At 44.5% G+C, this 14,000-nt stretch overlaps 1 protein-coding gene across 1 annotated transcript in view; it reads right to left on the bottom strand.

The window, feature by feature from the left end:
- Nucleotides 1-14,000, bottom strand: part of LOC124006653 (mediator of RNA polymerase II transcription subunit 13-like) — a 120,110-nt gene that overhangs the window by 91,930 nt on the left and 14,180 nt on the right. The window contains 1 exon segment of the mRNA XM_046316702.1: nucleotides 13,705-13,942. Coding sequence (XP_046172658.1) covers nucleotides 13,705-13,942 — 238 coding nt within the window.

Genomic DNA, 14,000 nt, shown 5'->3' with positions numbered 1-14,000 from the left:
TATGTTTTATTTATTTGTCCCTTATAAATACAGGTGATCCCAATTGAGATAAAATAAGGGAGACATAATCCAGGATGGCAGCAATGTTTTTTTAAACTACTAATAGAATCCTAGCCAGTACAAACAAATATAGCCAAATAAATACAGCCATAATAATCATATGCACTGATGCCATTCAGGCTAGTGGAGCAGGTGGTGGGAAGGACCTTGGTACAGTACAGACTACACACAAGAGATGATGTGATCACAGTGAGACAGTACAGGTGGAGGCAGAGGTGAAACTTCCTCCAGCGCTCAAGTACACACACAAATCTGGCATTGTTTATTTCAGTGAACAATTACCTGGGAACCTTACAACCTCTGGCAGCACAGAAACACCTGGCAATTACAGACACACACACACACACACACACACACACATCCCTTATGGCTTCACAAATCATGGCAGGCAGCTTTCCACCGAGGGCCATAGCCCCTAAACTCTCTGCTCTGACAGAGGTAACGTTTCTGTCTGCTATCTTGCACAGGTTTCCATGCTGTTGTTGTGAATGACAAGCCTCCAGTCATATCAGTTCTGTTCATTCCCTCTCTCGCTGTATAAAAGATTTAATTATCACAGATTCTTTTCTCAGGATTGTCAGTCTGATCCACTTGTTGGGTTTAGATCTTTGTTACCCCATCTCATCCTACCGATAACAATCTCTCTTTATTAACTCCTTTCATGACCTACTTTCCATGTGCCGCTTCATCAATTTGCTCTCATTTCCAGTGAAAATTGGTGGTGGAATAAAAATACACCGGATTAGCCTGGAATGAGTGTTTCAGTCAGATAATGAAAAGTGTAGTGTCTACTACAGTGTATTTACAATTCACTTTATTTTGAGCATAGGAATGTGGTTAAAGTAACACTGGCCTAATCAATAACCACATCAAATTAAATGATGTGGTGAGATTTTCTTTCCATATTCATAACACTTGAGTGAATACGCTGATGTGGCTCCTGATCCTGACATGATGAGGTGATTCATTGCGTTCCTCTTCCCCTCTCCATTCACCTTGGCCACATGCTGTTCAGGTGCAGGAGCAGAAGCAGCACTGACTGGTGCTCAAAGTCAACCATCAAGTCATAGTGCCCTTCAGCAGTCTGCCAGAGCCTCCAACACAGTGCAACCCATCATGATTGGAATGGGTTCTCCTCTCCTTGGCAATCAGCAATTAGTACTGGGAGGTGTGCTCTTCACCTCTGCTAGGCAATTAGCAATTAGTGTTAGTACTTCAGTCCCGTTTTTTCAGAGGCAGCTGTCAGCGGCGGTCGTATCAGTGGCGGTCTCGTCGCCGAAACAAAGAAGGTTCTGCGGAGTTATTAGAGGAAGGAAAGAGAGGAAGGCTCCACACCACTCTATCACTTGAGTATCTTACCTAGTTGTTTGCAGATGATCTCATTTTGCTATTTTGTAGCTTTGTTAAAGATGTGTGTGTCACGCCCTGATCTGTTTCACCTGTCCTTGTGATTGTCTCCACCCCCTCCAGGTGTCGCTTATTCTCCGCAGTGTATTTATCCCTGTGTTTCCTGTCTCTCTGTGCCAGTTCGTCTTGTATGTTTCCAAGTTAAGCAGCGGTTTTCCTGTTCTCCTGTTTTTTGTATTTTACTTTTTCTAGTCCTCCCGGTTTTGACCCTTGCCTGTTTCTGGACTTTGTACCCACCTGCCTGACCATTCTGCCTGCCTTGACCACGAGCCTGTCTGCCATTCTGTACCTCCTGGACTCTGATCTGGTTTTGACCTTTTTGCCTGTCCACGACCCTTCTCTTGCCCACCTCTTTGGATTAATATACATTGTAAGACTCCAAACATCTGCCTCCTGTGTCTGCATTTGGGTCTCACCTTGTGCCTTGATAGTGTGTGTGTTTTCTATACCTGTTCACTCCTCTCCCTGTAGGCTTTACAGACGCTCCCCACCCCTTGGCAACAACCCATTGTGATGGGAAATGTTATGTTTGCGCTTTTCTAATAACCAAATCGACTGGGTTCATGCAAGTGACTGATAGATTGTGCCTGGGAGGAATCCTCACTATTAGTATCTGCAATTTGGCAGTACGCCCAGAACCTTGTTTTGAGAACAAAAGGGATATCTTAGTTTCAAGGTCTCAGCTTGGCGAGAAGAAGCCTTGTGAGGTATTGGTTGGTCACATGCAAATGTTAATGATGAAATAATTAAGAATAATGAATAAGCTAAATCATTGAAATATAACTTGTCTGTGTAAGCAGTATATAAGAGAACTAACGGGACTGCCCCGGTGGAGCTCCTGACCGACATGTGTACTATGGTGCATTGAGTTGGTTGGAACCTCTCCAGCACACTGATAATGAAGATGATTAATTTAACCTTTTCACAAATGAGTTCCAGATATCTCTAACGGTCTCACCCCGGCGATAGTTGTTTAATGCACGTGATGTCAGAATGGACTCACTCTTACAAAATGTGAGTTACGCAACAGGACAGTTAACACGCGCTGCCTGCTAATTATCTATAGGCTATGTTTCAACTTGTCAATTTCAAATGATATTCTAACAAGTTTAATTTTCAAACAACAGATTGAATTGAGGTGTGTTCTGCCTCATTGATTCACAAAGAAGTAGCCCATTTCAAAGTTGCAGACAGTTTCTCCTCTTTGAGGAGAGCCCACGCACTCCACCAACATTTCTACAGATCAAGTACGCAGACATTTGCACTGTCTGGTGCGAATTGGCACATTTTCTGGGTGGCGCTCGCATTGCCATCCTTGTTGATTTCCTTACAAATAACTTTGGACATGTGTGCGTTCCTATAAAAATTTTCTGTGAAAGAAGTGTGGCTAACTTAAATGCTGACTGTTGCGTCAACTGAAACTGGACGTTCTAAATAAGCATTCTAATCACACCGGTTTGACTGTACGATGCAGGAACCACTGTAGAATGATCACACCCGTTTGTTGTTACCTGTGAAACGGTTCATATCTACTTCTCGTGTCACTGGAGGTCCTTTCCAAGTCATGGTGTTGAATCTCCACAAAAATTAATTGTTGGGGAAATTACCACCAGGGACACATGAAGTCAATCTTAAATTAATAATTATTTAACAGCAAGCTGGAGAGGTCACAGTCAAACCTAGATGCATAAAATACAGGTCTGAAGTGTGCTCCACCGGGGCAGTCCTGTTCTCTTATACACTACCGGTCAAAAGTTTTAGAACACCTACTCATTCAAGGGTTTTTCTTTATTTTTACTAATTTCTACATTGTATAAAAATAGTGAAGACGTAAAAACTATGAAATAAAACAAATGCAATCATGTAGTAACCAAAAAAGTGTTAAACAAATCAAAATATGTTTTATATTTGAAATTCTTCAAATTCTTCTTCTTTGCCTAGATGATAGCTTTGCACACTCTTGCATTCTCTCAATCAGCTTCAAAAGGTAGTCACCTGGAATACATTTAACAGGTGTGCCTTCTTAAAAGTTCATTTTTCCATCTTAATGCATTTGAGCAAATCAGTTGTGTTTTTATTTGTGTTTTTATTTAACTAGGAAAATCATTTAAGAACAAATTCGTATTTACAATGTCAGCCTACACCGGCCAAACCCGGACGACGCTGCGCCAATTGTGCGCCGCCCTATGGGACTCCCAATTACAGCCGGTTGTGATACAGCCTGGATTCAATCCAGGGTGTCTGTAGTAATGCCTCTAGCACGGAAATGCAGTACCTTAGACTGCTGCACTTCTCGCTGACAAGATAGGGGGTATACAGAAGACAGACCTATTTAGTAAATGTCCCTATTATGGCAAGAACAGCTCAAATATGCAAAGAGAAACGACAGTCCATCATTACTTTAAGACATTAAGGTCAATCAAAACATAACATTTCAAGAACTTTGAGTTTTTTAAAGTGCAATCGCAAAACCCATCAAGTGCTACGATGAAACTGGCTCTCATGAGGACCGCCACAGGAATGGAAGACCCAGAGTTACCTCTGCTGCAAAGGATAAATTCATTAGAGTTACCAGCCTCAGAAATTGTAGCCCAAATAAATGCTTCACGGAGTTCAAGTAACAGACATATCTCAACATCAACTGTTCAAAGTAGATTGTGTGAATCAGGCCTTCATGGTCGAATTGCTGCAAAGAAACCACTACTAGACACCAATAAGAAGAAGAGACTTGTTTGGGCCAAGAAACACGAGCAATGGACATTAGCCCGGTGGAAATGTGTCCTTTGGTCTGGAGTCCAAATTTGAGATTTCTGTTTCCAACTGCCGTGTCTTTGTGAGACGTGGTGTGGGTGAACCTATCATCCTGCCACTTCCTCCTCTCCACCTTATCTTCCTCCGTATAAGCCACTTTCTTTCACTCTAAATTTCAAGCTTCTGCTCGGAAACTCTTTTCCACCTTCGCCTCCCACCTTAATTGTCTCAACTTTGTCAACCACTTTGAAAATAAGGTTGAAGGCATCAGCTCCTCATTCACTCATCCTATTGAGTCCACTGGTCCCACTCCCACAGAACTACCCTATGCTTTGACCCCTTTCTCCCATCTCCCTTGATGAAATCCTGCAACTAGTGAGGTCCGGCTGCCCGACCCCATTCAACCCCATCCCCTCGCTCCTTCTCCAGACCATCTCTGGAGTCCTTCTCCCATTCCTCACTTCCCTCATCAACTCATCCCTGACCACTGGCCGCGTCCCCTCTGACTTCAAAATGTCTAGACCCCTCAAGAAATCAACACACAACAGCTCTCACATAAAAAACAACAGATATCGTGTATTTATTTTCATTCCAAAACACTTGAGATTGCGGTCTCTGACCAACTCTCTCACTATCTCTCTCAGAATGATCTTCTTGACCCTAACTAGTCAGGCTTCAAGACGAGTCACTCAACCGAGACTGCTTTCCTCTCTGTCACGGAGGCTCTCCACACTGCCAGAGCGTACTTTCTCTCCTCTGTTCTCATCATCCTAGATCTATCCGCTGCCTTCGACACCATGAACCATCAGATCCTCCTCTCAGGGCTCGGCATCTCAGGCTCTGCACACTCTTGGATTGCATCCTACCTGGCAGGACGCTCTTACCAGGTGACGTGGAGAGGATCTGTGTCTGCACCATGTACTCTCACTACTGCTGTCCCACAGGGCTCGGTTCTAGGCCCTCTCCTCTTCTCTCTATACACCTAATCACTCCGCTCCATCGTATCCTGACATGGTCTCTCCTATCATTGCTATGCGGATGACACTCAACTACTCCTCTGGCACCCAGGGGGCGGCAAGCATCTCTGCATGCCTGGCAGATATCTCAACTTGGATCTCGGCCCACCACCTCAAGCTCAACCTCGACAAGACAGTGCTGCTCTTCCTCCTGGGGGAGGCCTGCCCGCTACAAGACCTCTCCATCACAGTTGACAACTCCACGGTGTCCCCCTCACAGAGTGCAAAGAACCTTGGCACGACCCTGGACAAAACCCTGTCATTCTCTGCAAACAGTGACTCCCTCCTGCAGTTCTACAATATCTGTAGAGTACGACCCTACCTCACTCACAAAGCGTTGCAGCTCACACAGAAACATATCTGTAATGCCGCAGCCCGCCTGGTGTTCAATCTTCCCAAGTTGTCCTATGTTTACCCGCTCCTCCGCACACTCAACTGGCTTTCATTCGAAGCTCGCATGCATTACAAGATCATGGTACTTGCCTATGGAGAAGCAAGAGGAACGGCCCCGCCCTACCTTCAGGCTATGCTCAAAACCTACACCCCACCCAAATACCCCGTTCTGCCACCTCTGGTCTCTTGGTTCTCCCACCCCTTTAGGAGGGCAGCTCCCGCTTAGCCCAGTCAAAGCTCTTCTCTGTCCTGGCACCCCAATAGTGGAACCAGCTTGCTACTGAAGCTAAGACATTAAAGTCCCTGCCCATCTTCCGAAAACATCTGAAACCCTACCTTTCCAAAGAGTATCTTAAATAATCCCACAGCACCCCTTCTCGCACCTAGCTATTTTAAGATGAATGCACTAACTGTAAGTCGCTCTGTATAAGAGCTTCTGCTAAATGACTTACAGGTTAGGTAGCATAAACATAACCACATGTAACATATGGATTTGCAATATAATACGCATCAAAAATCCCAATGCAAAGTTACACCATACTTTTGTATTTTCAAGTTATCACATAAAACTGATCAGAATGCAGAAGTCATGCTGGAAAAACACATTTGATGGGGTGTAATGTAATATGGAGGACCCAGCAAGCCAGCTTATTGTAACAGATCTCTTCGTCGTCTGACGACGAGTATGAAATATCGGACCAATTCGCAGCGTGGTAAGTGTCCATGTTAATTTATTAACTGAACACACAAAACAAAATAACGAAGTGAATGGAAGAAACAAAACAGTTCTGCAAGGTGACATAAACTTCCGTCCTCCTCTGGGTACAATAACTTCCATACAAAACCTAGGAGACCCATGGTTCTCACCCCCTTCCATAGTAATTATGACAACTTCCAGAGGACGTCCTCCAACCTATCAGAGCTCTTGCAGCATGAACTGACATGTTGACCACCCAATCAAATGATCAGAGAATGAATCTAGTACTGAAAGCATAAGCTACAGCTATCTAGCTAGCACTACAGTGCATAAAATGTGGTGAGTAGTTGATTCAAAGAGAGAGAAAGACAATAGTTGAACAGTTTTGAAGAAATTAATTTCTTGCAAAATGAAGGAGAAGCAAGAAAGAGAGATATTTTGGTATTTTTTTCACTTTGTTTCACCTACTTAGCTATCAAATGCAGCTCGCTAGTTTAGCCTAATCGAACACCCTGCTGAAACAGCAAGATGCTATGTCAACTAACTAGCTAGGACTATCCAACACAACACTGGAACTCTTCCAATCGTGTTTCTCATGGTCTGAGAGTCTTTAGGTGCCTTTTGGAAAACTCCAAGCAGGCTGTCATGTGCCTTTTACTGAGGAGTGACTTAAGTCTGGCCACTCTACCATAAAGGTCTGATTGGGGGAGTGCTGCAGAGATGGTTGGAAGGTTCTCCCATCTCCACAGAGGAACTCTAGAGCTCTGTCAGAGTGACCATTGGGTTCTTGGTCACCCCCCTGACCAAGACCCTTCTCCCCCGATTGCTCAGTTTTGCCTGACGGCCAGCTCTAGGAAGAGTCTTGGTGGTTCCAAACTTCTTCCATTTAAGAATGATGGAGGCCACTGTATTCTTGGGGACCTTCAGTGCTGCAGAAAGTTGTTGGTACCCCACGCCAAAACTGTCCCTCGACACAATCCTGTCTTGGAGCTCTACGGACAATTACTTCGACCACATGGCTTGGTTTTTACTCTGACATGCACTGCCAACTGTGGGACCTTATATAGACGGGTGTGTGCCTTTAAAAGTCATGTCCAATCAATTTAATTTACCACAGGTGGACTCTAAACAAGTTGTATAAACTTCTCATGGATGATCAATGGAAACAGGATGCACCTGAACTCAATTTCAAATCTCAGAGCAAAGGGTCAGAATACTTAAGTAACTGTACCTGAATTTGTAACCGCACTGTACCTACATTTGTCCAATAGAAACTCTTGTTTGCAACTGTTGGGCTAATGATTACACCCTATATCAGCTAGATGCAGGCAAGAGTGTGCAAGGCAATATTGAATGTCACCTCAAATTTTTCTCTCGACCTGTGTGCACCTACGTTGTAAACTTTCATTCTAAACCTTTCCATGTTACATTGAACTGGGTGAATGGAATATGAATGACAGTCATCCAATATGCTGTAATAGAAATAAGATCATACTCATGAAAAAACCGTCCTTCCTCTTCTTAAACGGCACAGACCGCCACTGTTCGCAACGTGCTGGTAGGTCGGTAGGAAATAGAGGTTGCAGGCTTCATATTCAAGCTCAGCACATCACCTGGTTTCAGTCAGTCTCATTCTGAATCCTGCCATTCATTGGGTACACTAAGCCATCAAAGTCCTCTGGGGTGAAATGAGCACCGCATACAGTAGAAATGCGCATGGTTCCCATACTCCAATCCGCTCGCTTCAACCAGACAAACTGTTCTGACTTCGAAGCTTGCTTCTCGGTTTTGTAACCACGACCTTGTGGGTATTACTTCACTGTGTGGGTATTACTTCACTATGTGGGTATTACTTCACTGTGTGGGTATTACTTCACTATGTGGGTATTACTACACTATGTGGGTATTACTACACTATGTGGGTATTACTTCACTGTGTGGGTATTACTTCACTATGTGGGTATTACTACACTATGTGGGTATTACTTCACTGTGTGGGTATTACTTCACTATGTGGGTATTACTACACTAGCTACAAATGACTGAAAACTATTACAACGCTCCCTCGCACCGACTACCACAGGTGAAAAAGAGTTGCAGTTTATATGGTTTCTTCTTTGTGGATGTACATCGTAGCTCACCAGCGCATTGTCAAACATTATGAGCTAAAGAACCAATCTGACCCTGGACCAGTGAAGGGGATCAGATACACAATGTGAGTCGAAGGTATGGCAAAGCAGGGCCTAGTTGTTCTAGGTCACAGATAAGGCAAACCCGAATCATTTTAAGAGAGCTCGGTCAGGTTTTAGAACGGGTGCCATGTTAGCACCTTTTTTCTCTAAATTGTTGGTGATGTAACCAATGACATGTATTAGCCCTAGATGACCGACGGGGCACTGTTTTGAAGCCACAGTGCAGCCATTCTGGTACTCCTCCATTGTAAAAAAATATATTTTTGATTTTGGAAGCTATATAAATAACTAGTATATTTTAACTAGTATATTTTATACAGTCCCCACTATATCAAAGAAATACATAAATACATGGCATTTTGTCCTGGAAACATTTGATTGAAATACTGTAGAAATCCATTCATTCCTATGGAGGACTGCTCCTTCTGAGGAGTAGCAATATTGCGGCCGGTGGCTTCATTAGCCATTAAATAGCACCAGCCATCGCGGATTTATACACATCATTGGATGCAACAATAAGAGATCGCCTCCGACAATTCCCTTTGAAATGACCCGCTGTAAAACATACAAATGAGGATGTGACTTGAACAAATGTTTTTATTTCATATCATTACGAATAATGTGTTTCCAAGGCGGTCCTGTGTTGTGATGTCAGCACATTGCATATCTGCTTTCACTGGACATCTTCATAGGCTTTGAAAACTATCAGAAATAAACAGCACAAGGTGGAAGTGCCAATTATTGCTTAGCAACGGCTATGGAGGAAAAAGTGGCACTCTCAGAACGTTCAGTCAGAATTCGCATTGGCCCAACTCTCTATATACTGTACATGACCCTGGGGCCAACTGGGTTATGGTAGTCATGACAACACTAATATCAATTAGTCCCATCTAATAACCACGCAGTCAAATGTAATCATTACAGTACCTCCATAGGTTAAAATATTCCGATTGCCATGAGGTGTTGACCGGATATCCGTGGACTCATCTTACAACACGTCACAGCCTCTCAGGCTGCTTACTGCACACGCATGACACGGCCCACACCGTAGGGCACAGGCACATACTGATAAATAACTTCTCCTCCTCAGCAAACGGCCAGAACTAGATCAGATTACCCCCTTTACCACCCTTACAAAACGAGTCATCTCAGAAATAAAGAAATAAGAGATTGTCATAAAGCAGTACTAGTGAGATAGTGAAAATATAGGGCAATTCCACCAGGTCTTAGGACCCTGGGGAAGCTAATCGCAGAGCCACATGCATTGGGCATGATGTTTAAACACTCCACTGGTTCGACATTGAGCCAATGACAATGGCATACAGAGCCGGGCTGAGAGAGCGCCTGAGACACTGATACCTGAACACAGATGGAGCACGTGTGGACTGTTGTCTGAGGTACCAGATTTATTGAGATGTTCTGCCACTGCAAAGATTACACAGCTCAATTGAATATCAGAGCTAAAGCACGAAAGTGTATTTCTTCAGGTACCTTTGCAGTAACTTTGCAGTGATGTAAAAGCTTAGTACATCTGGCTCACAATGAGTATGTATTAGTTTTTAGTGCTCAGGGGGAAAGGGCAGCTCACAGCACACCACACAGTGACCATGGGCTAGGTCAGAGGACAATCATTCTGGCAAATTGCATAATCCGGATTAAACAGAGAAATTATATTACTGGAGCTCTTTTTTTCACTTAGATATTTACTGAAAACCATATACTCCAAACTGTAAATACAAGCTATGAAATAATGACATTATCATTAAATGTATCAACCTGATTACCACGTTTAAAATGAAAACTCAAACAGATGCAATGGTATCACTGTAATTAATATTGCATACAATTATTTCATAATATTGAACTGTAAAAAGTATTCCGTATAACAGGCAGCCTAGGAATTAGGCTATCGCCTCATATTTAGCTAAATCACATCAAAACACGAGTCAGTTAGTCAGGTTTTTTCCCCCTCTAAAGCATTATCTCTGGTCTCTGTGTTCCTGTTCTGAGGTGCTCTCCCTGCCAGAGACAGAGGTCTCCCAGCCAGCCCATTACAATGTAACCAGGTCTTTGTCCTGTGCTCTATTCAGCTCCCTCGACCTTTGGCTCCCTGTGCCTCCCGGCCAGCTGCACAGAGGTCCCTGTGTGGAGACATGCCAGGGGAAAATGCAGGAATAATTGGAGGGGGAAAAGAGGAGGTTAGAGGAGGGGACAGGGTATGGTGGGGCACCCAGGGTCTGGAAACCCTCGTGCTCTTGGGGAGTTCAGAGCGGATTCTAAGGAATGGAGGGGTGAGGGGGGGTTAAGCATGTTTGGTTTGTGAGTGACCGAGTGAGGGAGGGGACTGGATGTCTTGGTAATGGAGGCCACAGTATAGCAGTCCTACGCTCTGGGAAGAAGAAAAAAAAAACACTGCATATTTTTCTCCCACGCTTTATCTGATAAGCAGGAAGCCCTGCCTTCCCTCCCTGTTCTCTGCCATAAAACACACACACACATACACAGCAGCCTGCTAAAGCCTGCTCAGACCAACAACCAATCAAAAATCATTTGAAGAAGGTGTGACGTTGGCCTCATAGGCTGTTCACTTTGAGAGCATGTTCTGTGCCAACTGTACAACAGGTTTGAAGAAAATACAGGAAACCTGAAATATTGTGCTTAATATTTGGCTCATGTGCTCTGGAGGGACAACGTGAGAAAGGGGGAAAGTTAAGTGGGCTTCTTTTGTGTAGAATACCCTCTCGACCATATGACAGCTTCAGCCTTAGTCAGACTCTTCATGTCGATATTGTTTTGCAGAGTGAACACAGAGGATCCAAGCTTCCCCTGCTGAGTGCTGACGGACTGCCTCTGCAGTGGTAGAGAAACATCAGCAGCAGTGAAATCTTGCAGAGGTTATGCAATCAGCAGCAGCACCACAGTGCTTTCTCCTGCATACACTTTTTTGGACAATGAGGAGAATCGATACGTGTGGCCCAGTGGCGAGGAATGACTGGGGAGATTAGATTAGTGGACTAGCCCCATGCTGCCCCCCTCCTCCTCTCCACTGTTTTATGTAACTCCGGGTCAGGAGAGAGAGGGAGACACAGTGTGAATGTTTCTCCCTCTGTTGCTTTTGATCACATGTTAATAATGCATTTCACTACATTTCAAAGACGGACGCATTTCTGAAGTTTGGATCTACTGAAGCGTTCAATATCTCTGACTCTCAAATAGACTCACACTTCCTACAGCCAACAACAACAATTGAAACAGTAGTGGTTACACATCTCTGCATTCAATATGAACAGTAGGTCTCCGACCACAGACGGGAAGACACACGCACAAGATCCAGCCACGCTGACCCATGCAGAAGTATTCCCACTCATTAGTGTCACCTTCCATTAACAAATGAAGATGAGAAAGCGGGAAGATTGCTCTCGCTGCTCCTGCCTTCTCATCTCCATCTCTCCACTAGACCACCCCTTCTCCTTACTACTAGTTCTCTTCCTCCTCTATCATCCCTTCTCCTTACTACTAGTTCTCTTCCTCCTCTATCATCCCTTCTCCTTACTACTAGTTCTCTTCCTCCTCTATCATCCCTTCTCCTTACTACTAGTTCTCTTCCTCCTCTATCATCCCTTCTCCTTACTACTAGTTCTCTTCCTCCTCTATCATCCCTTCTCCTTACTACTAGTTCTCTTCCTCCTCTATCATCCCTTCTCCTTACTACTTACTCTATTCTCTTCCTCCTCTATCATCCCTTCTCCTTACTACTAGTTCTCTTCCTCCTCTATCATCCCTTCTCCTTACTACTAGTTCTCTTCCTCCTCTATCATCCCTTCTCCTTACTACTAGTTCTCTTCCTCCTCTATCATCCCTTCTCCTTACTACTAGTTCTCTTCCTCCTCTATCATCCCTTCTCCTTACTACTAGTTCTCCTCCTCCTCTATCATCCCTTCTCCTTACTACTAGTTCTCTTCCTCCTCTATCATCCCTTCTCCTTACTACTAGTTCTCTCCTCCTCTATCATCCCTTCTCTATCATCCCTTCTCCCCTTACTACTAGTTCTCTTCCTCCTCTATCATCCCTTCTCCTTACTACTAGTTCTCTTCCTCCTCTATCATCCCTTCTCCTTACTACTAGTTCTCTTCCTCCTCTATCATCCCTTCTCCTTACTACTAGTTCTCTTCCTCCTCTATCATCCCTTCTCCTTACTACTAGTTCTCTTCCTCCTCTATCATCCCTTCTCCTTACTACTAGTTCTCTTCCTCCTCTATCATCCCTTCTCCTTACTACTAGTTCTCTTCCTCCTCTATCATCCCTTCTCCTTACTACTAGTTCTCTTCCTCCTCTATCATCCCTTCTCCTTACTACTAGTTCTCTTCCTCCTCTATCATCCATTCTCCCTCTCGCTGCTTTACTCATTCCTCTTCTCTCATCCCATCTCCCTCTCTCTGCTTTACTCATTCCTCCTCTCTCATCCCCTTCTCCCTCTCTCTGCTTTACTCATTCCTCCTCTCTCATCCCTTCTCCCTCTCTGCATTACTACCAAAACCTTTCCATAAACCAATCCTTCACTTCCTCCTCTTGTCCCCCCTCTTATCTTTCTCTTCCCCTGGCTTAGTCAATAAGCTAGTTCCCTGCTGCAAGCGTGCAGCCAGATATTGCAAATGTTTCTATAAATAGAGGAGATAGTGCTGACAGTGGCACTCTTTCAGGTGAGATATCTCTCGGTAATACACACACACACACACACACACACACACACACACACACACACACACACACACACACACACACACACACACACACACACACACACACACACACACACACACACACACACACACACACACACACACACACACACACACACACACACAGGATCTAAACAACAGCAAAAAAAATGCACGTAGGGAGTCTTACTGTGTGCTTCATTACAGAGACTTTCCTGAGCCAGCACAATGCCACACAACACAAGACAGTAAAACACGGACCACACAACGCTACACATCACTAAACATAAAGCCCCTTTTCCCCCAAGTCACTAACCCCACAGCACAGCATGAGCACTTTTAATAAAATGCCTATTCAACTGTCACTCTCAAGGTCCACATGCAACAAACCCACAGGGAGGGGGGTAGCCTACTGGAGGGATGGGGGGATAGAAAGCGACAGCAACAGCGATCAGCAGCAGCGGGCTCACCTTCCAGCTCGTGATGGATGACGTCGGAGAGGTTGAGCTCATCGCCCCACCAGAAGATCCACAGCTCCTTGGCGTCAGGCTTGACTTTGCGGCGCCATACACACAGCAGGTTGGCCTGCACACAGCGTATGAAGCTGCGCAGCACCGGGTCATCCTGTGCCGGCGCTGAGATCACCGGTCCGTACTCTCCACCGCCGCGGAAGCTGTAGCACCGCCATTTGATGCCCGTCAGCTCCGCCTGGAGAAGAAAAAGAGAAGGAGTATGTTATTATTATTTCTGCATACGGTCATTATTT

This window comes from Oncorhynchus gorbuscha, linkage group LG20 (assembly GCF_021184085.1).
Source record: "Oncorhynchus gorbuscha isolate QuinsamMale2020 ecotype Even-year linkage group LG20, OgorEven_v1.0, whole genome shotgun sequence".
In the NCBI taxonomy this organism is placed as follows: Eukaryota; Metazoa; Chordata; class Actinopteri; order Salmoniformes; family Salmonidae; genus Oncorhynchus; species Oncorhynchus gorbuscha.
The sequence above is the reverse complement of the archived record's forward strand: the minus strand, read 5'-3'. Positions and strand labels throughout refer to the sequence as shown.